Genomic DNA, 26,821 nt, shown 5'->3' on the forward strand with positions numbered 1-26,821 from the left:
ATCTTCTGCTTCATGTCTTGTTTCTGTCTGAAACTTATGTGTTGAAGCTGCTGCTGTCTTGGTCCAGGTCTCTCTTGGAAATGTGATTTTTATCTCAATGAGAATACCCTGGTTAAATAAAAGTTCAATAAAAACATACTCCGATCATACCGGAATATACCAGAACATACTAGAACAAATCAACATTCAATGCCATTTTGTTATCTGTGCGTTGAACCATACAGGTAATTCTATTTAACTAAGATAACAGGAACAAAATCCAACTGTCTTTCAGTACTATATAGTGCATACTGTCTACAATTACAAAAAGCATATCCTTTCATCCTTTGAATGTACGATTTATTCTAAATAAGGATACCTCTGCATACATTCTCTAAGCAATGTTTTCTTCTATATCAACAGTTTTTACAAACATTTGAAGTATTCTTGGGATTTGTATACTGTATATGTACTGTATATCCCCTCCTTCCAAGCCAAGTCAAACCAGAGTGTGTTATCGCCATCTAGTGTCCACAAGACATTTAGCAGGTTCAGGCATTTTGACAGAAATACAAGGACCAAACCCAGTTGATTCTGAAACTAAATTCATTTAATTAGTCTTTAACTTTTGTTGCTATTTACAATGGTAAAACAAATAAATCAAATCATGACCCCCCCAACCCCCAAAAAAAAATTAGGCTGAACAACACCAATATTCTTTAATGCATTTATTACAAGATTGTCCAGCAATTTCTAAATCACAAAGTAGACTCTACATGCTCATAGGCCCAGTAGACAACAGGGACGTATATTAATTGCGTGTACAGGGCCGTATATTCATTGTGTATATTCATTGTGTATATTCATTGTGTGTACAGGGCCGTATATTCATTGTGTACAGGGCTGTATTCTCATTGTGTACAGGGCTGTATATTCAGTGTGTGTACAGCACTGTATATGCCACCATAGTCTCACTGCTCAACTTCTCATATCCATTCACTTCAGGGGTGATGGGGCCAGGAGTTTCTCCAGACCAAGTACCCAGTCCAGAGAAAACTCCAGGCCCTACTTGAAGGTTTTAAACTGTGTCGTGAAACACTCTGCAAATTATGTACCTTAACCTTCAGTAAACCTTTATTAAACCTTTAGTTAACCTTCAGTAAACCTTTAGTTAACCTTCAGTAAACCTTCAGTAAACCTTTAGTTAACCTTCAGTAAACCTTTAGTTAACATTCAGTAAACCTTCAGTAAACCTTTAGTTAACCTTCAGTAAACCTTCAGTAAACCTTTATTAAACCTTCAGTAAACCTTTAGTAAACCTTTAGTTAACCTTTATTAAACCTTTAGTTAACCTTCAGTAGCTCCAAAGTTAAGTATCATCTTTTTGAATTAAACCATAAGGCACTTTTATGTAAATACAAACTGTAATAAATGATTATTTACAATCATCTTTCCCATAAAGGTTTCAAACTATTGAGGACATCTAAGGGTCTGCAGGGGGATATGTGAAGTACCTGAACAATGTGGTACTCAACCACAATTATAAACTTTGTTTGTTTGTATCTAATATCTCCTACCATGAGCTGAAGCTGTTGATATTGTCGTTTCGTACGTTGAAGTTGTTTTCTTCAACATTATTCAGGTGATGGATTGTTATTGTGAATTCCTCAATGGCTGTTCCTCACAGCCGACCGACACAAAACAAAACTACAGCCTAAACAGTCACAACACAATCAATTCAACCTAATTCCAACGTTATGGCCATAGCAGCGCTACAGTCAGAAGGCTGGGCAGTGTTCAGTAGGTATCAAATGGAAGAAAACAGAAAGGGACAATCTGAACTTTGTAAGAAACACTTGCTTTGGTTTTCCGTTGCAAAACGTTTTACCATGGTGTGTCCTAATGAACAAGACCCTAAGGACTTCAACAAGACAACAGACTAATGTGTTCTGATCAGTCTTATCGAAATGGGAGCTGGTGTTGTCAGATCATTGTCATTCTGCTGTATCAACAGTAGTATTACAGTGACTCAAATTAAAACGCTAAACAATAATATATAAACATAGTTTTTCTTTGTCCTTTTCGATCTTACTGTACAGTAGCTATGACAAGAAGCAGTCCGAGTCATAGGCATTGGCTTTGAAATAAGTGTGTGTTCGTGTGTGTGTGTGTGTGTGTGTGTGTGTGTGTGTGTGTGTGTGTGTGTGTGTGTGTGTGTGTGTGTGTGTGTGTGTGTGTGTGTGTGTGTGTATGTTAGCCTATCGGAAAAGATCAGTGAATATTGATGCCTGTCAGCAGTAGAAGTCCATTTGAGTGTCAGTGTTCAGTCTATCAATATGTATTGATCAATCTGATTGGTATTGATCTAGTCAGAATTCTGTGTGCAGTATTACAGTCTGTAAAAAACACCAATGCAAGTCAGTCAGTCAGATAATCAGTCAGTCAGTCAGATAATCAGTCAGTCAGTCAGATAATCAGTCAGTCAGTCAGATAATCAGTCAGTCAGTCAATCAGTCAGTCAGATAGTCAGTCAGTCAATCAGTCAATCAGATAATCAGTCAGACTGTCAGTCATTCAGATAGTCAGTCAGATAATCAGTCAGGTAGTCAGTCAGTCAGATAGTCAGTCAGTCAGATAGTCAGTCAGTCAGTCAGTCAATCAGTCAGTCAGATAGTCAGTCAGTCAATCAGTCTGTCAGATAATCAGTCAGACAGTCAGTCAGTCAGATAGTCAGTCAGATAATCAGTCAGATAGTCAGTCAGTCAGATAGTCAGTCAGATAATCAGTCAGATAGTCAGTCAGTCAGATAGGTGCTTCTACACCTGCATTGCTTATTGTTTGGGGTTTTAGGCTGGGTTTCTGTACAGCACTTTGAAATATCAGCTGATGTACGAAGGGCTATATAAATAAATTTGATTTGATTTGATTTGATAGTCAGTCAGTCAGATAGTCAGTCAGTCAGTCAGTCAGTCAGATAGTCAGTCAGTCAGATAGTCAGTCAGTCAGATAGTCAGTCAGATAGTCAGTCAGATAGTCAGTCAATCAGATAGTCAGTCAATCAGATAGTCAGTCAATCAGATAGTCAGTCAATCAGTAGTCAGTCAGATAGTCAGTCAGTCAGATAGTCAGTCAGTCAGATAGTCAGTCAGTCAGATAGTCAGTCAGTCAGTCAGTCAATCTGTCATTCAGATAGTCAGTCAGTCAGATAATCAGTCAGACAGTCAGTCAGTCAGATAGTCAGTCAGATAATCAGTCAGATAGTCAGTCAGTCAGTCAGATAATCAGTCAGACAGTCAGTCAGTCAGATAGTCAGTCAGATAATCAGTCAGATAGTCAGTCAGTCAGTCAGATAGTCAGTCAGTCAGATAGTCAGTCAGTCAGATAGATATTGATCCAGTCATTCTAAAAGTACAATACAGTAGAATACAGTAGAATACAGTAGAATTTTCACCATTGATAAATCCATGATGGGAAGTGTGCACACTTCAGAAGAAGGGTGATGAATCGGGACATAGCCTCAATGTGCACAACAGTGTTGTGACACGGTCAGTCTGCACACGTTTGTTCCACTGCAGAGTTAGTGAGTGCCATAGGGTTGAATGGGTGTTTGCTGCTATTCTAGTCCTCGTTTGTTGATGCTGTTCAGGAGCTTCCGTCGCTCCAGTGTGTGGCCCACTCCTTCTTCTGGAGGATCCCTGCCTTCTGCTGGAACTGGGGCCGGTCTTGACGGGGGATCTTCACTGCATGGTACTGAGGAACTTTGTCTTCATACTGGACCCGACGGAAGAAACCACACTGTGGGGGAGAGAGAGAGAGAGGGGAGAGAGAGAGGGAGAGGGAGAGGGAGAGATAGAGAGGGAAAGGGAGAGAGAGAGAGAGAGAGAGGGAGAGAGAGAGAGAGAGACAGAGAAAGAGACAGACTAGGTTGATGTTGCTATGCAACCCAAGGAAGATTTTTGGTTGCTGATTATGAAACATTGTACATGTGCCACAAAAGCCAAAAACATCCAGGTGATTTGCATAAAGTTTGAATAAAACAGGTGACACACAACAAGCAAAGTAAACACACCACACAGCATAACACGCATATGCTGCCAACTCACTCGCCATTTTGTGAGAAACAAGAAACAAGTTCATTCTGGCATTCTAACCTAATCTAATCAGGAGACATATGACCAGATGAAATTTGATTATTCACGAATAGAACAGGAAGGACAATCTCATCAGGAAGAGAACATGTAAACAACTTTCTACAATGCCAGGATGAACTTGTTTCAGGTATACAGAGGTTTACAGACCACAACTCAGGCAAAGTCACAGCACTGACAGGCCGGTACAGAGCAGGCCAAGGTGCAGAGCAGGCTAGGGTGCATGGCTTTACCACTTGGAGAGGGCAGGAACCTATTGGTCTGACGCCTGCTTCTCAACCTCAGAGGGCTGAGCATGCATGTGGGCGTGGTAGTACTCTGTTTCGTACTGCGGGCGGCGCTCTGTACGCTTGAAGAACCCACACTGGGGAGGAGGAGGAGGAGGAGGAGTTACAACAGAGATGTGGAGGTAGGAAGAGAGAGAATGCAGTTTGAAAAAAAGTAAAGAAGAAGAGAGATGGACTAGAGAAGAGAGGAGAGATGGACTAGAGAAGAGAGAGAAGGAGAGATGGACTAGAGAAGAGAGGAGAGACGGACTAGAGAAGAGAGATGGACTAGAGAAGAGAGGAGAGACGGACTAGAGAGGAGAGGAGAGATGGACTAGAGAAGAGAGATGGACTAGAGAAGAGAGGAGAGACGGACTAGAGAGTAGAGGAGAGATGGACTAGAGAAGAGAGATGGACTAGAGAAGAGAGGAGAGACGGACTAGAGAAGAGAAGAGAGGAGAGATGGACTAGAGAAGAGAAGAGAGATGGACTAGAGAAGAGAAGAGAGGAGAGATGGACTAGAGAAGAGAGAGAAGGAGAGATGGACTAGAGAAGAGAGGAGAGACGGACTAGAGGGGAGATGAGAGATGGACTAGAGAAGAGAGGAGAGATGGACTAGAGAAGAGAGGAGAGATGGACTAGAGAAGAGAGAGAAGGAGAGAAGGACTAGAGAAGAGAGGAGAGACAGTCTAGAGAGGAGAGGAGAGATGGACTAGAGAAGAGAGGAGATGGACTAGAGAAGAGAGGAGAGACGGACTAGAGAGGAGAGGAGAGATGGAGTAGAGAAGAGAGGAGAGATGGACTAGAGAAGAGAAGAGAGGAGAGATGGACTAGAGAAGAGGAGAGATGGACTAGAGAATAGAGGAGAGATGGACTAGAGAAGAGAGGAGAGATGGACTAGAGAAGAGAGGAGAGATGGACTAGAGAAGAGAGGAGAGATGGACTAGAGAAGATATGAGAGGAGAGATGGACTAGAGAAGAGAGAGAAGGAGAGATGGACTAGAGAAGAGAGAGAAGGAGAGATGGACTAGAGAAGAGAGACAACGCAGTTTGAAAAAAATTAAAGAAGAAGGCTCTCAAGAGAAGACAGGCCATGTGCTCACTGCCCACAAAATGAGGTGGAAACTGAGCTGCACTTCCTAACCTCCTGCCTAATGTATGACCATATTAGAGAGACATATTTCCCTCAGATTACACAGATCCACAAAGAATTCGAAAACAAATCCAATTTTGATAAACTCCCATATCTACTGGGTGAAATTCCACAGTGTGCCATCACAGCAGCAAGATTTGTGACCTGTTGCCACGAGAAAAGGGCAACCAGTGAAGAACACACACCATTGTAAATACAACCCATATTCACGCTTATTTATTTTATCTTGTTTCCTTTAACCATTTGTACATTGTTAAAACACTGTATATATATAATATGACATTTGTAATGTCTTTACTGTTTTGAAACGTCTGTATGTGTAATGTTTACTGTTAATTTTTATTGTTTATTTCACTTTATATATTCACTTTATATATTATCTACCTCACTTGCTTTGGCAATGTTAACACGTTTCCCATGCCAATAAAGCCCTTGAATTGAATTGAATTGAGAGAAAGAGAGATGGACTAGAGAAGAGAGATGGACTAGAGAAGAGAGGAGAGACAGACTAGAGAAGAGAGGAAAGATGGACTAGAGAAGAGAGATGGACTAGAGAAGAGAGGAGAGATGGACTAGAGAAGAGAGATGGACTAGAGAAGAGAGGAGAGATGGACTAGAGAAGAGAGGAGAGATGGACTAGAGAAGAGAGGAAAGATGGACTAGAGAAGAGAGGAGAGATGGACTAGAGAAGAGAGGAGAGATGGACTAGAGAGGAGAGATGGACTAGAGAAGAGAGATGGACTAGAGAAGAGAGGAAAGATGGACTAGAGAAGAGAGGAGAGATGGACTAGAGAAGAGAGGAGAGATGGACTAGAGAAGAGAGGAGAGATGGACTAGAGAAGATGGACTAGAGAAGAGAGGAGAGGAGAGATGGACTAGAGAAGAGAGAGAAGGAGAGATGGACTAGAGAAGAGAAGAGAGGAGAGATGGACTAGAGAAGAGAGGAGAGATGGACTAGAGAAGAGAGATGGACTAGAGAAGAGAGGAGAGATGGACTAGAGAAGAGAGGAGAGACGGACTAGAGAAGAGAGGAGAGGAGAGGAGAGATGGACTAGAGAAGAGAGGAGAGGAGAGACGGACTAGAGAAGAGAGGAGAGATGGACTAGAGAAGAGAGAAGAGGAGAGATGGACTAGAGAAGAGAGGGAAGGAGAGATGGACTAGAGAAGAGAAGAGAGGAGAGATGGACTAGAGAAGAGAGAGAGATGGACTAGAGACTAGAGAGAGAGAGAGATGGACTAGAGAGAGAGGAGAGATGGACTAGAGAAGAGAAGAGAGGAGAGATGGACTAGAGAAGAGAGAGAAGGAGAGATGGACTAGAGAGGAGATGAGAGATGGACTAGAGAAGAGAGGAAAGATGGACTAGAGAAGAGAAGAGAGGAGAGATGGACTAGGAAAGAGAGATGGACTAGAGAAGAGAGGAGAAATGGACTAGAGAAGAGAGATGGACTAGAGAAGAGAGGAGAGATGGACTAGAGAAGAGAGGAAAGATGGACTAGAGAAGAGAGATGGACTAGAGAAGAGAGGAGAGATGGACTAGAGAAGAGAGGAGAGATGGACTAGAGAAGAGAGAGAAGGAGAGATGGACTAGAGAAGAGAGGAAAGATGGACTAGAGAAGAGAGGAAAGATGGACTAGAGAATAGAGGAGGGATGGACTAGAGAAGAGAGATGGACTAGAGAAGAGAGGAGAGATGGACTAGAGAAGAGAGGAAAGATGGACTAGAGAAGAGAGGAGAGATGGACTAGAGAAGAGAGAGAGATGGACTAGAGAAGAGAGGAGAGATGGACTAGAGAAGAGAGGAGAGATGGACTAGAGAAGAGAGAGAGAGATGGACTAGAGAAGAGAGATGGACTAGAGAAGAGAGAGAGATGGACTAGAGAAGAGAGATGGACTAGAGAAGAGAGGAGAGATGGACTAGAAGAAGAGAGATGGACTAGAGAAGAGAGATGGACTAGAGAAGAGAAGAGAGGAGAGATGGACTAGAGAAGAGAGGAGAGATGGACTAGAGAAGAGAAGAGAGATGGACTAGAGAAGAGATGGACTAGAGAAGAGAGGAGAGATGGACTAGAGAAGAGAGAGAAAGATGGACTAGAGAAGAGAGGAGAGATGGACTAGAGAAGAGAGGAGAGATGGACTAGAGAAGAGATGGACTAGAGAAGAGAGGAGAGATGGACTAGAGAAGAGAGGAGAGATGGACTAGAGAAGAGAGAGAGATGGACTAGAGAAGAGAGAGAGATGGACTAGAGAAGAGAGATGGACTAGAGAAGAGAGGAGAGATGGACTAGAGAAGAGAGAGGAGAGATGGACTAGAGAAGAGAGGATGGACTAGAGAAGAGAGGAGAGATGGACTAGAGAAGAGAAGAGAGATGGACTAGAGAAGAGAGGAGAGATGGACTAGAGAAGAGAGAGAGAGAGATGGACTAGAGAAGAGAGAGATGGACTAGAGAAGAGAGGAGAGATGGACTAGAGAAGAGAGGAGAGATGGACTAGAGAAGAGAGATGGACTAGAGAAGAGAGGAGAGATGGACTAGAGAAGAGAGAGAAGAGATGGACTAGAGAAGAGAGATGAGATGGAAGAGAAGAGAGATGGACTAGAGAAGAGAGGAGAAATGGACTAGAGAAGAGAGATGGACTAGAGAAGAGAGGAGAGATGGACTAGAGAAGAGAGGAGAGATGGACTAGAGAAGAGAGAGATGGACTAGAGAGAGAGGAGAGATGGACTAGAGAAGAGAGGAGATGGACTAGAGAAGAGAGGAGAAGATGGACTAGAGAAGAGAGAGAGATGGACTAGAGAAGAGAGGAGAGATGGACTAGAGAAGAGAGGAAAGATGGACTAGAGAAGAGAGGAGATGGACTAGAGAAGAGAGATGGACTAGAGAAGAGAGGAGAGATGGACTAGAGAAGAGAGAGAGATGGACTAGAGAAGAGAGGAGAGATGGACTAGAGAAGAGAGGAGAGATGGACTTAAAGAAGAAGAGGAGAAGATGGACTAGAGAATGAGAGGAAACTGATGGACCTCCTAACCTCCTGAATGATGACCATAGAGGAGAGATGGACTAGATCCAAAAGAATTCGGAAAGAAATGGACTTTGATAAACTCCCAGATCTACTGGAGAAATGGACTAGAGAAGAGAGATGGAGTAGACAAGAGAACAAGGAGAGATGGACTAGAGAAGAGAGATGGACCTGAGACAGAGAGGAACACTGAGATGGACTAGAGAAGAGACAGAGATGTTTACCAGAGATGGACTAGATATATTACTGAGAAGAGATTTTATCTTGGACTAGAGAAGAGAGATTTGGACATGTTAAACAGAGGATAAATGGACTAGAAAGAAGATGGACTAGAGAACAAAGAAGATGGACTGAGAAGAGATTTTTAGATGGACTAGAAAGAGACATGGACTAAAAGAGAGGAAAGATGGACTAGAGAAGAGAGGAGAGATGGACTAGAGAAGAGAGAGAACAGAGAGATGGACTAGAGAAGAGAGGAAAAAGATGGACTAGAGAAGAGAGGAAGACTGGACTAGAGAAGAGAGGAAATAAGATGGACTAGAAAGAGAGGAAGATGGACTAGAGAAGAGAGATGGACTAGAGAAGAGAGGAGAGATGGACTAGAGAAGAGAGGAAAGATGGACTAGAGAAGAGAGGAAAGATGGACTAGAGAAGAGAGGAGAGATGGACTAGAGAAGAGAGGAGAGATGGACTAGAGAAAAGAGGAGAGATGGACTAGAGAAGAGAGGAGAGATGGACTAGAGAAGAGAGAGAGATGGACTAGAGAAGAGAGGAGAGATGGACTAGAGAAGAGAGATGGACTAGAGAAGAGAGGAGATGGACTAGAGATGGACTAGAGAAGAGAGAGATGGACTAGAGAAGAGAGGAGAGAGAAACGATGGACTAGAGAAGAGAAGAGAGGAGAGATGGACTAGAGAAGAGAGGAGAGATGGACTAGAGAAGAGAGATGGACTAGAGAAGAGAGGAGAGATGGACTAGAGAAGAGAGGAAAGATGGACTAGAGAAGAGAGGAGAGATGGACTAGAGAAGAGAGGAGAGATGGACTAGAGAAGAGAGATGGACTAGAGAAGAGAGAGAGAGATGGACTAGAGAAGAGAGGAGAGATGGACTAGAGAAGAGAGAGATGGACTAGAGAAGAGAGGAGAGATGGACTAGAGAAGAATGAGGAAAAGATGGACTAGAGAAGAGAGAGAGATGGACTAGAGAAGAGAGATGGACTAGAGAAGAGAGGAGAGATGGACTAGAGAAGACTCCCAGATGGACTGAAATTAAGAGATGGACTAGAGAAGAGAAGAGATGGACTAGAAGAGAAGAGAGGAGAGATGGACTAGGGAAGAGAGATGGACTAGAGAAGACAAGAAATGGACTAGATTTTAGAGAGATGGACTTTAACCAGAATTGAAAACACTAGAGAAGAGAGGAAATATGATGGACTAATGTCTTTACTGAGAAGAGATGAGAGATGGACTAGAGAAGAGAGGAGAGATGGACTAGAGAAGAGAGGACTTTATGGACTATTAGAAGAGAGGATAGATGGCTAGATGTTAGGAGAGATGGACTAGAAGCCCCTTGAAGAAAGAATTGGACTAGAGAAGAGAGAGAGATGGACTAGAGAAGAGAGATGGACTAGAGAAGAGAGAAGAGAGATGGACTAGAGAAGAGAGATGGAGAGAGATGGACTAGAGAAGAGAGATGGACTAGATGGACTGAGAAGAGAAGAGAGGGAGAGATGGACTAGAGAAGAGAAGAGATGGACTAGAGAAGAGATGGAGAGAGATGGACTAGAGAAGAGAGATGGACTAGAGAAGAGAGGAGAGATGGACTAGAGAAGAGAGGAAAGATGGACTAGAGAAGAGAGGAGAGATGGACTAGAGAAGAGAGGAGAGATGGACTAGAGAAGAGAGATGGACTAGAGAAGAGAGGAGAGATGGACTAGAGAAGAGAGGAGAGATGGACTAGAGAAGAGAAGAGAGGAGAGATGGACTAGAGAAGAGAGGAGAGATGGACTAGAGAAGAGAGATGGACTAGAGAAGAGAGAGAATGATGGAAGAGAAGAGAGATGGACTAGAGAAGAGAGGAGAGATGGACTAGAGAAGAGAGAGAAGGAGAGATGGACTAGAGAAGAGAAGAGAGGAGAGATGGACTAGAGAAGAGAGGAGAGATGAACTAGAGAAGAGAGAGAAGGAGAGATGGACTAGAGGAGAGAGGAGAGATGGACTAGAGAAGAGAGGAGAGATGGACTAGAGAAGAGAGGAGAGATGGACTAGAGAAGAGAGATGGACTAGATAAGAGAGGAGAGATGGACTAGAGAAGAGAGAGAAGGAGAGATGGACTAGAGAAGAGAAGAGAGATGGACTAGAGAGATGGACTAGAGAAGAGAGGAGAGATGGACTAGAGAAGAGAGGAGAGATGGACTAGAGAAGAGAGAGAGATGGACTAGAGAAGAGAGGAAAGATGGACTAGAGAAGAGAGATGGACTAGAGAAGAGAAGGAGAGATGGACTAGAGAAGAGAGGAATGGACTAGAGAAGAGAGGAGAGATGGACTAGAGAAGAGAGGAAAGATGGACTAGAGAAGAGAGGAGATGGACTAGAGAAGAGAGATGGACTAGAAGAGATGGACTAGAGAAGAGAGGAAAGATGGACTAGAGAAGAGAGAGATGGACTAGAGAAGAGAGGAGAGATGGACTAGAGAAGAGAGGAAAGATGGACTAGAGAAGAGAGGAGATGGACTAGAGAAGAGAGGAGAGATGGACTAGAGAAGAGAGGAGAGATGGACTAGAGAAGAGAGGAGAGATGGACTAGAGAAGAGAAGAGATGAGAGATGGACTAGAGAAGAGAGGAGAGATGGACTAGAGAAGAGAAGAGAGATGGACTAGAGAAGAGAGATGGACTAGAGAAGAGAGGAAGGAGATGGACTAGAGAAGAGATGGACTAGAAGAGAGAGAGATGGACTAGAGAAGAGAAGAGAGAAGAGAGAGATGGACTAGAGAAGAGAAGAGAGGAGAGATGGACTAGGGAAGAGAGATGGACTAGAGAAGAGAGGAGAAATGGACTAGAGAAGAGAGATGGACTAGAGAAGAGAGGAGAGATGGACTAGAGAAGAGAGGAAAGATGGACTAGAGAAGAGAGATGGACTAGAGAAGAGAGGAGAGATGGACTAGAGAAGAGAGGAGAGATGGACTAGAGAAGAGAGAGAAGGAGAGATGGACTAGAGAAGAGAGGAAAGATGGACTAGAGAAGAGAGGAGAGACGGACTAGAGAAGAGAGGAAAGATGGACTAGAGAAGAGAGGAGAGATGGACTAGAGAAGAGAGATTGACTAGAGAAGAGAGGAGAGATGGACTAGAGAAGAGAGAGAAAGATGGACTAGAGAAGAGAGGAGAGATGGACTAGAGAAGAGAGGAGAGATGGACTAGAGAAGAGAGGAAAGATGGACTAGAGAAGAGATGGACTAGAGAAGAGAGAGAGATGGACTAGAGAAGAGAAGAGAGAGATGGACTAGAGAAGAGAGGAAAGATGGACTAGAGAAGAGAGATGGACTAGAGAAGAGAGGAGAGATGGACTAGAGAAGAGAGATGGACTAGAGAAGAGAGGAGAGATGGACTAGAGAAGAGAGAGAAGGAGAGATGGACTAGAGAAGAGAAGAGAGGAGAGATGGACTAGAGAAGAGAGGAGAGATGGACTAGAGAAGAGAGATGGACTAGAGAAGAGAGGAGAGATGGACTAGAGAAGAGAGAGACTAGGAAGATGGACTAGAGAAGAGAGAGAGGAGAGATGGACTAGAGAAGAGAGGAGAGATGGACTAGAGAAGAGAGGAGAGATGGACTAGAGAAGAGAGAGAAGAGATGGACTAGAGAAGAGAGGAGAGATGGACTAGAGAAGAGAGAGAGAGAGATGGACTAGAGAAGAGAGAGAGATGGACTAGAGAAGAGAGATGGACTAGAGAAGAGAGGAGAGATGGACTAGAGAAGAGATGGACTAGAAGAGAGAGATGGACTAGAGAAGATGGACTAGAGAAGAGAGATGGACTAGAGAAGAGAGGAGAGATGGACTAGAGAAGAGAGAAAGATGGACTAGAGAAGAGAGGAGAGATGGACTAGAGAAGAGAAGAGATGGACTAGAGAAGAGAGATGGACTAGAGAAGAGAGGAGAGATGGACTAGAGAAGAGAGGAAAGATGGACTAGAGAAGAGAGGAGAGATGGACTAGAGAAGAGAGGAGAGATGGACTAGAGAAGAGAGATGGACTAGAGAAGAGAGGAGAGATGGACTAGAGAAGAGAGGAGAGATGGACTAGAGAAGAGAGAGATGGACTAGAGAAGAGAGAGAGATGGACTAGAGAAGAGAGATGGACTAGAGAAGAGAGGAGAGATGGACTAGAGAAGAGAGATGGACTAGAGAAGAGAGGAGAGATGGACTAGAGAAGAGAGAGAAGGAGAGATGGACTAGAGAAGAGAAGAGAGGAGAGATGGACTAGAGAAGAGAGGAGAGATGGACTAGAGAAGAGAAGAGAGATGGACTAGAGAAGAGAGATGGTCTAGAGAAGAGAGCGAAGGAGAGATGGACTAGAGAAGAGAGATGGACTAGAGAAGAGAGGAGAGATGGACTAGAGAAGAGAAGAGAGGAGAGATGGACTAGAGAAGAGAAGAGAGGAGAGATGGACTAGGGAAGAGAGATGGACTAGAGAAGAGAGGAGAAATGGACTAGAGAAGAGAGATGGACTAGAGAAGAGAGGAGAGATGGACTAGAGAAGAGAGGAAAGATGGACTAGAGAAGAGAGATGGACTAGAGAAGAGAGGAGAGATGGACTAGAGAAGAGAGGAGAGATGGACTAGAGAAGAGAGAGAAGGAGAGATGGACTAGAGAAGAGAGGAAAGATGGACTAGAGAAGAGAGGAGAGACGGACTAGAGAAGAGAGGAAAGATGGACTAGAGAAGAGAGGAGAGATGGACTAGAGAAGAGAGATGGACTAGAGAAGAGAGGAGAGATGGACTAGAGAAGAGAGGAAAGATGGACTAGAGAAGAGAGGAGAGATGGACTAGAGAAGAGAGGAGAGATGGACTAGAGAAGAGAGGAAAGATGGACTAGAGAAGAGAGGAGAGATGGACTAGAGAAGAGAGGAGAGATGGACTAGAGAAGAGAGGAGAGATGGACTAGAGAAGAGAGGAGAGATGGACTAGAGAAGAGAAGAGAGGAGAGATGGACTAGAGAAGAGAGGAGAGATGGACTAGAGAAGAGAAGAGAGATGGACTAGAGAAGAGAGATGGACTAGAGAAGAGAGGAGAGATGGACTAGAGAAGAGAGGAGAGATGGACTAGAGAAGAGAGGAGAGATGGACTAGAGAAGAGATGGACTAGAGAAGAGAGATGGACTAGAGAAGAGAAGAGAGGAGAGATGGACTAGAGAAGAGAGATGGACTAGAGAAGAGAGGAGAATGGACTAGAGAAGAGAGATGGACTAGAGAAGAGAGGAGAGATGGACTAGAGAAGAGAGGAAAGATGGACTAGAGAAGAGAGATGGACTAGAGAAGAGAGGAGAGATGGACTAGAAAAGAGAGAGAGAGATGGACTAGAGAAGAGAGACTGGAGAGAAAGAGAGGAGAGATGGACTAGAGAAGAGATGGACTAGAGACGATGAAGAGAAGAGAGGAAAGATGGACTAGAGAAGAGAGGAGAGATGGACTAGAGAAGAGAGATGGACTAGAGAAGAGAGGAGAGATGGACTAGAGAAGAGAGAGGAAAGATGGACTAGAGAAGAGAGGAGATGGACTAGAGAAGAGAAGAGATGGACTAGAGAAGAGAGAGATGGACTAGAGAAGAGAGGATGGACTAGAAGAGAGGAGAGATGGACTAGAGAAAGAGAGAAGAGAGATGGACTAGAGAAGAGAGGAGAGAGAGGAGAGATGGACTAGAGAAGAGAGGAGAGATGGACTAGAGAAGAGAGGATGAGATGGACTAGAGAGAGAGGACTAGAGAAGAGATGGACTAGAGAAGAGAGGAGAGATGGACTAGAGAAGAGAGAGGAGAGATGGACTAGAGAAGAGAAGAGGAGAGATGGACTAGAGAAGAGAGGAGAGATGAGACTAGAGAATGGACTAGAGAAGAAGGAGAGATGGACTAGAGAAGAGAGGAGAGATGGAAGAGAGGAGAGATGGACTAGAGAAGAGAGATGGACTAGAGAAGAGAGGAGAGATGGACTAGAGAAGAGAGAGAAGGAGAGATGGACTAGAGAAGAGAAGAGAGAGATGGACTAGAGAAGAGAGGAGAGATGGACTAGAGAAGAGAGGAGAGATGGACTAGAGAGAGATGGACTAGAGAAGAGAGGAGAGATGGACTAGAGAAGAGAGATGGACTAGAGAAGAGAGATGGACTAGAGAAGAGAGGAGAGATGGACTAGAGAAGAGAGGAGAGATGACTAGAGAAGAGAGAAGGAGATGGACTAGAGAAGAGAGGAAAGATGGACTGGACTAGAGAAGAGAGGAGAGATGGACTAGAGAAGAGAAAGATGGACTAGAGAAGAGAGGAGAGATGGACTAGAGAAGAGAGATGGACTAGAGAAGAGAGGAGAGATGGACTAGAGAAGAGAGGGAAAGATGGACTAGAGAAGAGAGGAGAGATGGACTAGAGAAGAGAGGAGAGATGGACTAGAGAAGAGAGGAAAGATGGACTAGAGAAGAGAGGAGATGGACTAGAGAAGAGAGGAGAGATGGACTAGAGAAGAGAGGAGAGATGGACTAGAGAAGAGGAGAGATGGACTAGAGAAGAGAAGAGAGAGAGATGGACTAGAGAAGAGAGGAGAGATGGACTAGAGAAGAGAGAGAGATGGACTAGAGAAGAGAGATGGTCTAGAGAAGAGAGATGAAGGAGAGATGGACTAGAGAAGAGAGATGGACTAGAGAAGAGGAGAGATGGACTAGAGAAGAGACTAGAGAGGAGAGATGGACTAGAGAAGAGAAGAGAGAGAGATGGACTAGGAAGAGAGATGGACTAGAGAAGAGAGGAGAAATGGACTAGAGAAGAGAGAAAGATGGACTAGAGAAGAGAGGAGAGATGGACTAGAGAAGAGAGGAAAGATGGACTAGAGAAGAGAGATGGACTAGAGAAGAGAGGAGAGATGGACTAGAGAAGAGATGAGAGATGGACTAGAGAAGAGAGAGAGGAGAGATGGACTAGAGAAGAGAGGAAAGATGGACTAGAGAAGAGGGAGACGGACTAGAGAAGAGAGGAAAGATGGACTAGAGAAGAGAGGAGAGATGGACTAGAGAAGAGAGATGGACTAGAGAAGAGAGGAGAGATGGACTAGAGAAGAGAGGAAAGATGGACTAGAGAAGAGAGGAGAGATGGACTAGAGAAGAGAGGAGAGATGGACTAGAGAAGAGAGGAAAGATGGACTAGAGAAGAGAGGAGAGATGGACTAGAGAAGAGAGGAGAGATGGACTAGAGAAGAGAAGAGAGGAGAGATGGACTAGAGAAGAGAGGAGAGATGGACTAGAGAAGAGAGATGGACTAGAGAAGAGAGGAGAGATGGACTAGAGAAGAGAGATGGACTAGAGAAGAGAGGAGAGATGGACTAGAGAAGAGAGAGAAGGAGAGATGGACTAGAGAAGAGAAGAGAGGAGAGATGGACTAGAGAAGAGAGGAGAGATGGACTAGAGAAGAGAGATGGACTAGAGAAGAGAGGAGAGATGGACTAGAGAAGAGAGGAAAGATGGACTAGAGAAGAGAGGAGAGATGGACTAGAGAAGAGAGGAGAGATGGACTAGAGAAGAGAGATGGACTAGAGAAGAGAGGAGAGATGGACTAGAGAAGAGAGGAGAGACGGACTAGAGAAGAGAGGAAAGATGGACTAGAGAAGAGAGGAGAGATGGACTAGAGAAGAGAGATGGACTAGAGAAGAGAGGAGAGATGGACTAGAGAAGAGAGGAAAGATGGACTAGAGAAGAGAGGAGAGATGGACTAGAAGAGAAGAGATGGACTAGAGAAGAGAGGAAAGATGGACTAGAGAAGAGAGGAGAGATGGACTAGAGAAGAGAGAGAGATGGACTAGAGAAGAGAGATGGACTAGAGAAGAGAGGAGAGATGGACTAGAGAAGAGAGATGGACTAGAGAAGAGAGGAGAGATGGACTAGAGAAGAGAGATGGACTAGAGAAGAGAGGAGAGATGGACTAGAGAAGAGAGAGAAGGAGAGATGGACTAGAGAAGAGAAGAGAGGAGAGATGGACTAGAGAAGAGAGGAGAGATGGACTAGAGAAGAGAGGAAAGATGGACTAGAGAAGAGAGGAGAGATGGACTAGAGAAGAGAGGAGAGATGGACTAGAGAAGAGAGATGGACTAGAGAAGAGAGGAGAGATGGACTAGAGAAGAGAGGAGAGATGGACTAGAGAAGAGAAGAGAGGAGAGATGGACTAGAGAAGAGAGGAGAGATGGACTAGAGAAGAGAGGAGAGATGGACTAGAGAAGAGAAGAGAGGAGAGATGGACTAGAGAAGAGAGGAGAGATGGACTAGAGAAGAGAGATGGACTAGAGAAGAGAGGAGAGATGGACTAGAGAAGAGAGATGGACTAGAGAAGAGAGGAGAGATGGACTAGAGAAGAGAGAGAAGGAGAGATGGACTAGAGAAGAGAGATGGACTAGAGAAGAGAGAGAGATGGACTAGAGAAGAGAAAAGATGGACTAGAGAAGAGAGATGGACTAGAGAAGAGAGGAGAGATGGACTAGAGAAGAGAGAGAGATGGACTAGAGAAGAGAGAGAAGGAGAGATGGACTAGAGAAGAGAGATGGACTAGAGAAGAGAGAGAGATGGACTAGAGAAGAGAGGAAAGATGGACTAGAGAAGAGAGAGAGATGGACTAGAGAAGAGAGGAGAGATGGACTAGAGAAGAGATGGACTAGAGAAGAGAGAGAGATGGACTAGAGAAGAGAGGAAAGATGGACTAGAAAGAGAGAGAGATGGACTAGAGAAGAGAGGAGATGGACTAGAGAAGAGAGATGGACTAGAGAAGAGAGGAGAGATGGACTAGAGAAGAGAGGAGAGATGGACTAGAGAGAGAGAGGAGAGATGGACTAGAGAAGAGAGGAGAGATGGACTAGAGAAGAGAGAGATGGACTAGAGAAGAGAGGAGAGATGGACTAGAGAAGAGATGGACTAGAGAAGAGAGGAGAGATGGACTAGAGAAGAGAGGAGAGGATGGACTAGAGAAGAGAAGAGAGGAGAGATGGACTAGAGAAGAGAGGAGAGATGAACTAGAGAAGAGAGAGAAGGAGAGATGGACTAGAGGAGAGAGGAGAGATGGACTAGAGAAGAGAGGAGAGATGGACTAGAGAAGAGAGATGGACTAGATAAGAGAGGAGAGATGGACTAGAGAAGAGAGAGAAGGAGAGATGGACTAGAGAAGAGAAGAGAGATGGACTAGAGAAGAGAGATGGACTAGAGAAGAGAGGAGAAATGGACTAGAGAAGAGAGATGGACTAGAGAAGAGAGGAGAGATGGACTAGAGAAGAGAGGAAAGATGGACTAGAGAAGAGAGATGGACTAGAGAAGAGAGGAGAGATGGACTAGAGAAGAGAGGAGAGATGGACTAGAGAAGAGAGAGAAGGAGAGATGGACTAGAGAAGAGAGGAAAGATGGACTAGAGAAGAGAGGAGAGACGGACTAGAGAAGAGAGGAAAGATGGACTAGAGAAGAGAGGAGAGATGGACTAGAGAAGAGAGATGGACTAGAGAAGAGAGGAGAGATGGACTAGAGAAGAGAGGAAAGATGGACTAGAGAAGAGAGGAGAGATGGACTAGAGAAGAGAGGAGAGATGGACTAGAGAAGAGAGGAAAGATGGACTAGAGAAGAGAGGAGAGATGGACTAGAGAAGAGAGGAGAGATGGACTAGAGAAGAGAGGAGAGATGGACTAGAGAAGAGAGGAGAGATGGACTAGAGAAGAGAAGAGAGGAGAGATGGACTAGAGAAGAGAGGAGAGATGGACTAGAGAAGAGAAGAGAGATGGACTAGAGAAGAGAGATGGTCTAGAGAAGAGAGCGAAGGAGAGATGGACTAGAGAAGAGAGATGGACTAGAGAAGAGAGGAGAGATGGACTAGAGAAGAGAAGAGAGGAGAGATGGACTAGAGAAGAGAAGAGAGGAGAGATGGACTAGGGAAGAGAGATGGACTAGAGAAGAGAGGAGAAATGGACTAGAGAAGAGAGATGGACTAGAGAAGAGAGGAGAGATGGACTAGAGAAGAGAGGAAAGATGGACTAGAGAAGAGAGATGGACTAGAGAAGAGAGGAGAGATGGACTAGAGAAGAGAGGAGAGATGGACTAGAGAAGAGAGAGAAGGAGAGATGGACTAGAGAAGAGAGGAGAGATGGACTAGAGAAGAGAGGAGAGATGGACTAGAGAAGAGAGGAAAGATGGACTAGAGAAGAGAGAGATGGACTAGAGAAGAGAGATGGACTAGAGAAGAGAGGAGATGGACTAGAGAAGAGAGGAGAGATGGACTAGAGAAGAGAGGAGAGATGGACTAGAGAAGAGAGGATGGACTAGAGAAGAGAGGAGAGATGGACTAGAGAAGAGAGGAGATGGACTAGAGAAGAGAGAGAGAGATGGACTAGAGAAGAGAGATGGAGAAATGGACTAGAGAAGAGAGGAGAGATGGACTAGAGAAGAGAGAGATGGACTAGAGAAGAGAGGAGAGATGGACTAGAGAAGAGAAGGAGAGATGGACTAGAGAAGAGAGGAGAGATGGACTAGAGAAGAGAGGAGAGATGGACTAGAGAAGAGAGAGAGATGGACTAGAAAGAGAGATGGACTAGAGAAGAGAGGAGATGGACTAGAGAAGAGAGAGAAGGAGAGATGGACTAGAGAAGAGAGGAGAGAGAGAAGAGAGGAAAGATGGACTAGAGAAGAGAGATGGACTAGAGAAGAGAGGAGAGATGGACTAGAGAAGAGAGAGGAGAGATGGACTAGAGAAGAGAGGATAGATGGACTAGAGAAGAGAGATGGACTAGAGAAGAGATGGACTAGAGAAGAGAGGAGAGATGGACTAGAGAAGAGAGGAGATGGACTAGAGAAGAGAGGGAGAGATGGACTAGAGAAGAGAGATGGACTAGAGAAGAGAGAGATGGACTAGAGAAGAGAGGAGAGATGGACTAGAGAAGAGAGATGGACTAGAGAAGAGAGGAGAGATGGACTAGAGAAGAGAGAGAGATGGACTAGAGAAGAAAGAGAGGAGAGATGGACTAGAGAAGAGAGGAGAGATGGACTAGAGAAGAGAAGAGAGATGGACTAGAGAAGAGAGATGGACTAGAGAAGAGAGAGAGAGAGATGGACTAGAGAAGAGAGGAGAGATGGACTAGAGAAGAGAGAGGAGAGATGGACTAGAGAAGAGAGGAGAGATGGACTAGAGAAGAGATGGACTAGAGAAGAGAGGAGAGATGGACTAGAGAAGAGAGAGAAGAGAGATGGACTAGAGAAGAGAGGAAAGATGGACTAGAGAAGAGAGGAGAGATGGACTAGAGAAGAGAGGAAAGATGGACTAGAGAAGAGAGGAGAGATGGACTAGAGAAGAGAGAGAGAGATGGACTAGAGAAGAGAGATGGACTAGAGAAGAGAGGAGAGATGGACTAGAGAAGAGAGGAGAGATGGACTAGAGAAGAGAGATGGACTAGAGAAGAGAGGAGAGATGGACTAGAGAAGAGAGAGAAGGAGAGATGGACTAGAGAAGAGAAGAGAGGAGAGATGGACTAGAGAAGAGAGGAGAGATGGACTAGAGAAGAGAAGAGAGATGGACTAGAGAAGAGAGATGGACTAGAGAAGAGAGGAGAGATGGACTAGAGAAGAGAGGAGAGATGGACTAGAGAAGAGAGAGATGGACTAGAGAAGAGAGGAGAGATGGACTAGAGAAGAGAGGAAGGAGATGGACTAGAGAAGAGAGGAGAGATGGACTAGAGAAGAGAGGAGAGATGGACTAGAGAAGAGAGGAGAGATGGACTAGAGAAGAGAAGAGAGATGGACTAGAGAAGAGAGATGGACTAGAGAAGAGAGGAGAGATGGACTAGAGAAGAGAGGAAAGATGGACTAGAGAAGAGAGGAGAGATGGACTAGAGAAGAGAGGAGAGATGGACTAGAGAAGAGAGATGGACTAGAGAAGAGAGGAGAGATGGACTAGAGAAGAGAGGAGAGATGGACTAGAGAAGAGAAGAGAGGAGATGGAGAAGAGATGGAGAGATGGACTAGAGAAGATGGACTAGAGAAGAGAGAGAGATGGACTAGAGAAGAGAGATGGACTAGAGAAGAGAGGAGAGATGGACTAGAGAAGAGAGAGAGGAGATGGACTAGAGAAGAGAGATGGACTAGAGAAGATGGACTAGAAGAGAAGAGAGATGGACTAGAGAAGAGAGATGGACTAGAGAAGAGAGGAGAGATGGACTAGAGAAGAGAGAGAAGGAGAGATGGACTAGAGGAGAGAGGACAGATGGACTAGAGAAGAGAGGAGAGATGGACTAGAGAAGAGAGATGGACTAGATAAGAGAGGAGAGATGGACTAGAGAAGAGAGAGAAGGAGAGATGGACTAGAGAAGAGAGATGGACTAGAGAAGAGAGGAGAAATGGACTAGAGAAGAGAGATGGACTAGAGAAGAGAGGAGAGATGGACTAGAGAAGAGAGGAGAGATGGACTAGAGAAGAGAGAGAAGGAGAGATGGACTAGAGAAGAGAGATGGACTAGAGAAGAGAGGAGAGATGGACTAGAGAAGAGAGAGAAGGAGAGATGGACTAGAGAAGAGAGATGGACTAGAGAAGAGAGGAGAGATGGACTAGAGATGAGAGAGAAGGAGAGATGGACTAGAGAAGAGAAGAGAGGAGAGATGGACTAGAGAAGAGAGGAGAGATGGACTAGAGAAGAGAAGAGAGATGGACTAGAGAAGAGAGATGGACTAGAGAAGAGAGGAGAGATGGACTAGAGAAGAGAGAGAAGGAGAGATGGACTAGAGGAGAGAGGAGAGATGGACTAGAGAAGAGAGGAGAGATGGACTAGAGAAGAGAGATGGACTAGATAAGAGAGGAGAGATGGACTAGAGAAGAGAGAGAAGGAGAGATGGACTAGAGAAGAGAGGAAAGATGGACTAGAGAAGAGAGGAGAGACGGACTAGAGAAGAGAGGAAAGATGGACTAGAGAAGAGAGGAGAGATGGACTAGAGAAGAGAGAGAAGGAGAGATGGACTAGAGAAGAGAGATGGACTAGAGAAGAGAGGAGAGATGGACTAGAGAAGAGAGAGAAGGAGAGATGGACTAGAGAAGAGAGATGGACTAGAGAAGAGAGGAGAGATGGACTAGAGAAGAGAGAGAAGGAGAGATGGACTAGAGAAGAGAAGAGAGGAGAGATGGACTAGAGAAGAGAGGAGAGATGGACTAGAGAAGAGAAGAGAGATGGACTAGAGAAGAGAGATGGACTAGAAAAGAGAGGAGAGATGGACTAGAGAAGAGAGAGAAGGAGAGATGGACTAGAGGAGAGAGGAGAGATGGACTAGAGAAGAGAGGAGAGATGGACTAGAGAAGAGAGAGAAGGAGAGATGGACTAGAGAAGAGAGGAAAGATGGACTAGAGAAGAGAGGAGAGACGGACTAGAGAAGAGAGGAAAGATGGACTAGAGAAGAGAGGTGGACTAGAGAAGAGAGGAGAGATGGACTAGAGAAGAGAGCGAAGGAGAGATGGACTAGAGAAGAGAGATGGACTAGAGAAGAGAGGAGAGATGGACTAGAGAAGAGAAGAGAGGAGAGATGGACTAGAGAAGAGAGGAAAGATGGACTAGAGAAGAGAGGAGAGATGGACTAGAGAAGAGAAGAGAGATGGACTAGAGAAGAGAGGAGAGATGGACTAGAGAAGAGAGGAGAGATGGACTAGAGATGGACTAGAGAAGAGAGGAGAGATGGACTAGAGAAGAGACGCGAGATGGACTAGAGAGGAGAGGAGAGATGGACTAGAGAAGAGAGATGGACTAGAGAAGAGAGGAGAGATTGACTAGAGAAGAGAAGAGAGGAGAGATGGACTAGAGAAGAGAGAGAAGGAGAGATGGACTAGAGAAGAGAGGAAAGATGGACTAGAGAAGAGAGGAGAGACGGACTAGAGAAGAGAGGAAAGATGGACTAGAGAAGAGAGGAGAGATGGACTAGAGAAGAGAGAGAGATGGACTAGAGAAGAGAAGAGAGGAGAGATGGACTAGAGAAGAGAGGAAAGATGGACTAGAGAAGAGAGGAGAGATGGACTAGAGAAGAGAGGAGAGATGGACTAGAGAAGAGAGGAAAGATGGACTAGAGAAGAGAGGAGAGATGGACTAGAGAAGAGAGGAGAGATGGACTAGAGAAGAGAAGAGAGGAGAGATGGACTAGAGAAGAGAGGAGAGATGGACTAGAGAAGAGAGATGGACTAGAGAAGAGAGGAGAGATGGACTAGAGAAGAGAGAGAAGGAGAGATGGACTAGAGGAGAGAGGAGAGATGGACTAGAGAAGAGAGATGGACTAGAGAAGAGAGGAGAGATGGACTAGAGAAGAGAGAGAAGGAGAGATGGACTAGAGAAGAGAAGAGAGGAGAGATGGACTAGAGAAGAGAGGAGAGATGGACTAGAGAAGAGAGATGGACTAGAGAAGAGAGGAGAGATGGACTAGAGAAGAGAGGAGAGATGGACTAGAGAAGAGAGATGGACTAGATAAGAGAAGAGAGATGGACTAGATAAGAGAGGAGAGATGGACTAGAGAAGAGAAGAGAGATGGACTAGAGAAGAGAGGAGAGATGGACTAGAGAAGAGAAGAGAGATGGACTAGAGAAGAGAGATGGACTAGAGAAGAGAGGAGAGATGGACTAGAGAAGAGAGCGAAGGAGAGATGGACTAGAGAAGAGAGATGGACTAGAGAAGAGAGGAGAGATGGACTAGAGAAGAGAAGAGAGGAGAGATGGACTAGAGAAGAGAGGAAAGATGGACTAGAGAAGAGAGGAGAGATGGACTAGAGAAGAGAGGAGAGATGGACTAGAGAAGAGACGGAGATGGACTAGAGAGGAGAGGAGAGATGGACTAGAGAAGAGAGATGGACTAGAGAAGAGAGGAGAGATGGACTAGAGAAGAGAAGAGAGGAGAGATGGACTAGAGAAGAGAGGAGAGATGGACTAGAGAAGAGAGGAAAGATGGACTAGAGAAGAGAAGAGAGGAGAGATGGACTAGAGAAGAGAGGAAAGATGGACTAGAGAAGAGAAGAGAGGAGAGATGGACTAGAGAAGAGAGGAGAGATGGACTAGAGAAGATAGGAGAGATGGACTAGAGAAGAGAGGAGAGATGGACTAGAGAAGAGAAGAGAGATGGACTAGAGAAGAGAGATGGACTAGAGAAGAGAGGAGAGATGGACTAGAGAAGAGAGGAGAGATGGACTAGAGAAGAGAGGTGGACTAGAGAAGAGAGGAGAAATGGACTAGAGAAGAGAGATGGACTAGAGAAGAGAGGAGAGATGGACTAGAGAAGAGAGATGGACTAGAGAAGAGAGGAGAGATGGACTAGAGAAGAGAAGAGAGATGGACTAGAGAAGAGAGGAGAGATGGACTAGAGAAGAGAGGAGAGATGGACTAGAGAAGAGAGGAGAGATGGACTAGAGAAGAGAGGAGAGATGGACTAGAGAAGAGAGGAGAGATGGACTAGAGAAGAGAAGAGAGATGGACTAGAGAAGAGAGGAGAGATGGACTAGAGATGGACTAGAGAAGAGAGGAGAGATGGACTAGAGATGGACTAGAGAAGAGAAGACATTGAATGAAAAGATAATAATGGAAATAGATGTAAGTTGGCTGATGTACATTTTTTGTAGGTGTAAAACAACACATTTCCCAGCACCTATCTGGTGGATGTGAGAATAAAAATAAAAAAGTAACCCGTTTTCTCTCTTCCAGAGTATGCAGGCCAGCAGAGCCAGCAGCAGGATACCAGCCAGCAGAATAGAGATACACCACATGACCAACAGTATGTGGACACCTGCTCGTCAAACATCTCATTCCATAATCAGGGGCTTTAATATGGATGTTGCCGCCCCTTGCTGCTATAACAGCCTCCACTCTTCTGGGAGTGATGTCGGGCGATGAGGACTGGTTCGCAGTCGGCGTTCCAGTTCATCCCAAAGGTGTTTGTTGAGGTCAGGGCTCTAATAGAGGCCAGTCAAGTTCTTCCACACCGGTCTCTAAAATCCATTTCTGTATGGACATCACTTTGAGTATGGGGACGTTGTCATGCTGAAACAGGAAAGGGCCTACCCCAAACTGATGCCTCAAAGTTGGAAGTACAGAATCGTCTAGAATGTTATTGTATGATGTAGCGTTAAGATTTCTCTTCACTGCAACTAAGGGGCCTAGCCCAAACCATGAAAAACAGCCCTAGCCCATTACTCCTCCTCCACCAAACTTTACAGTTGGCACTATGCATTCAGGCAGGTAGCGTTCTCCTGCCATGCGCCAAACTCAGATCAGTCCGTCGGACTGCCAGATAGTGAAACATGATTCATCACTCCAGAGAACACGTTTCCACTGCATGGTGATCTTAGGCTTGTGTGCGGCTGCTCAGCCGTGGAAACTCATGGTGATCTTAGGCTTGTGTGCGGCTGCTCAGCCATGGAAACTCATGGTGATCTTAGGCTTGTGTGCGGCTGCTCAGCCATGGAAACTCATGGTGATCTTAGGCTTGTGTGCGGCTGCTCAGCCGTGGAAACTCATGGTGATCTTAGGCTTGTGTGCGGCTGCTCAGCCATGGAAACTAATTTCATGAAGCCCCCAGAGGAACAGTTATTGTTCTGACGTTGGTTCCAGAGGCAGTTTGGAAGTCGGTAGTGAGTGTTGCAACCGAGGACAGACGATTTTTACTCGCTATGCGCTTCAGCACTTGATGGTCCTGTTCTGTGAGCTTGTGCGGCCTACCACTTCGCGGCTGAGACGTTGTTGCTCCTTTTCGTTTCCACTTCACAATAACAGCACTTACAGTTGACTGGGGCAGCTCTAGCAGGGCAGAAATTGTATGAACTAACTTGATGGAAAGGTGGCTTAAATGTAAATGTAATGTAAATGTGGCATCCTTTGATGGTGCCACGTTGACGCTGCCGATGTTTGTCTATGGAGATTGCATGGCTGTGTGCTCAATTATTTATTTTTTTACATCTGAAATAGCTGAATCCACTCATCTGAAGGGGTGTCCACATACTTGTGTATTTATATTGTATGTAGGTACAGTAATTAATGTACCATAGGTACGTAAGGTCATGTGATATGTGTTGTGTCTTCTACGGTATGCAGACCAGCAGAGCCAGCACCAGGATAATAGAGATATGTAGGAACAGTAATAGAGGTGCTTATTCTGTGTTATACTAGGTGTTGGTACCTTCCTGAGGATGCAGACCAGCAGAGACAGCACCAGGATAATAGAGATATGTAGGAACAGTAATAGAGGTGCTTATTGTGTGTTATACTAGGTGTTGGTACCTTCCAGAGGATGCAGACCAGCAGAGCCAGCACCAGGATAATAGAGATATGTAGGAACAGTAATAGAGGTGCTTATTCTGTGTTATACTAGGTGTTGGTACCTTCCTGAGGATGCAGACCAGCAGAGACAGCACCAGGATAATAGAGATATGTAGGAACAGTAATAGAGGTGCTTATTGTGTGTTATACTAGGTGTTGGTACCTTCCAGAGGATGCAGACCAGCAGAGCCAGCACCAGGACAATAGAGATGTGTAGGAACAGTAATAGAGGTGCTTATTCTGTGTTATACTAGGTGTTGGTACCTTCCAGAGGATGCAGACCAGCAGAGCCAGCACCAGGATAATAGAGATATGTAGGAACAGTAAGAGAGGTGCTTATTCTGTGTTATACTAGGTGTTGGTACCTTCCAGAGGATGCAGACCAGCAGAGCCAGCACCAGGATAATAGAGATATGTAGGAACAGTAATAGAGGTGCTTATTCTGTGTTATACTAGGTGTTGGTACCTTCCAGAGGATGCACACCAGCAGAGACAGCACCAGGATACCAGCCAGGATGGCTATGAGAATCCACCACCAGGGGATCCAGTACTGGGCAGTCAGACCAACCTCTGGGTAAATCATCACTGGGATCTACAGGGCAGACACAGTCATATAAAGTAATGAGTGTTTTATTGTGAAGTGTCTTGTCTTTACTGTGTATGTGTCACTAGTAGTTAGAACACAGTCTTTTCCTGGTCAGGTCATGTCATCAGGAAAAACTCATGGCTCTAGTT

The 26,821-nt window shown here is 44.9% G+C and overlaps 1 protein-coding gene across 3 annotated transcripts in view; it reads right to left on the bottom strand.

Annotated features, from left to right (window-relative positions):
* Window positions 1–692: 692 nt before the first annotated feature.
* LOC115122803 (integrin alpha-7) overlaps window positions 693–26,821 on the bottom strand; it is a 146,903-nt gene continuing 120,774 nt past the window's right edge. For 2 of the 3 annotated variants that reach the window (XM_065004214.1, XM_065004211.1), the window contains exons 21-22: window positions 26,553–26,678; window positions 693–3,774 (exon numbers count right to left, since the gene is read on the bottom strand). In XM_065004214.1, the coding sequence (XP_064860286.1) occupies window positions 3,622–3,774; window positions 26,553–26,678 (279 nt within the window). In that variant the 3' untranslated portion in view covers window positions 693–3,621. Of the gene's footprint in view, window positions 3,775–4,360; window positions 4,492–26,552; window positions 26,679–26,821 lie in introns of all 3 variants that reach the window. The other variant, XM_065004215.1, reaches the window with a different exon arrangement.

The sequence above is a fragment of the Oncorhynchus nerka genome, linkage group LG2, assembly GCF_034236695.1.
Source record: "Oncorhynchus nerka isolate Pitt River linkage group LG2, Oner_Uvic_2.0, whole genome shotgun sequence".
Taxonomy (NCBI): Eukaryota; Metazoa; Chordata; class Actinopteri; order Salmoniformes; family Salmonidae; genus Oncorhynchus; species Oncorhynchus nerka.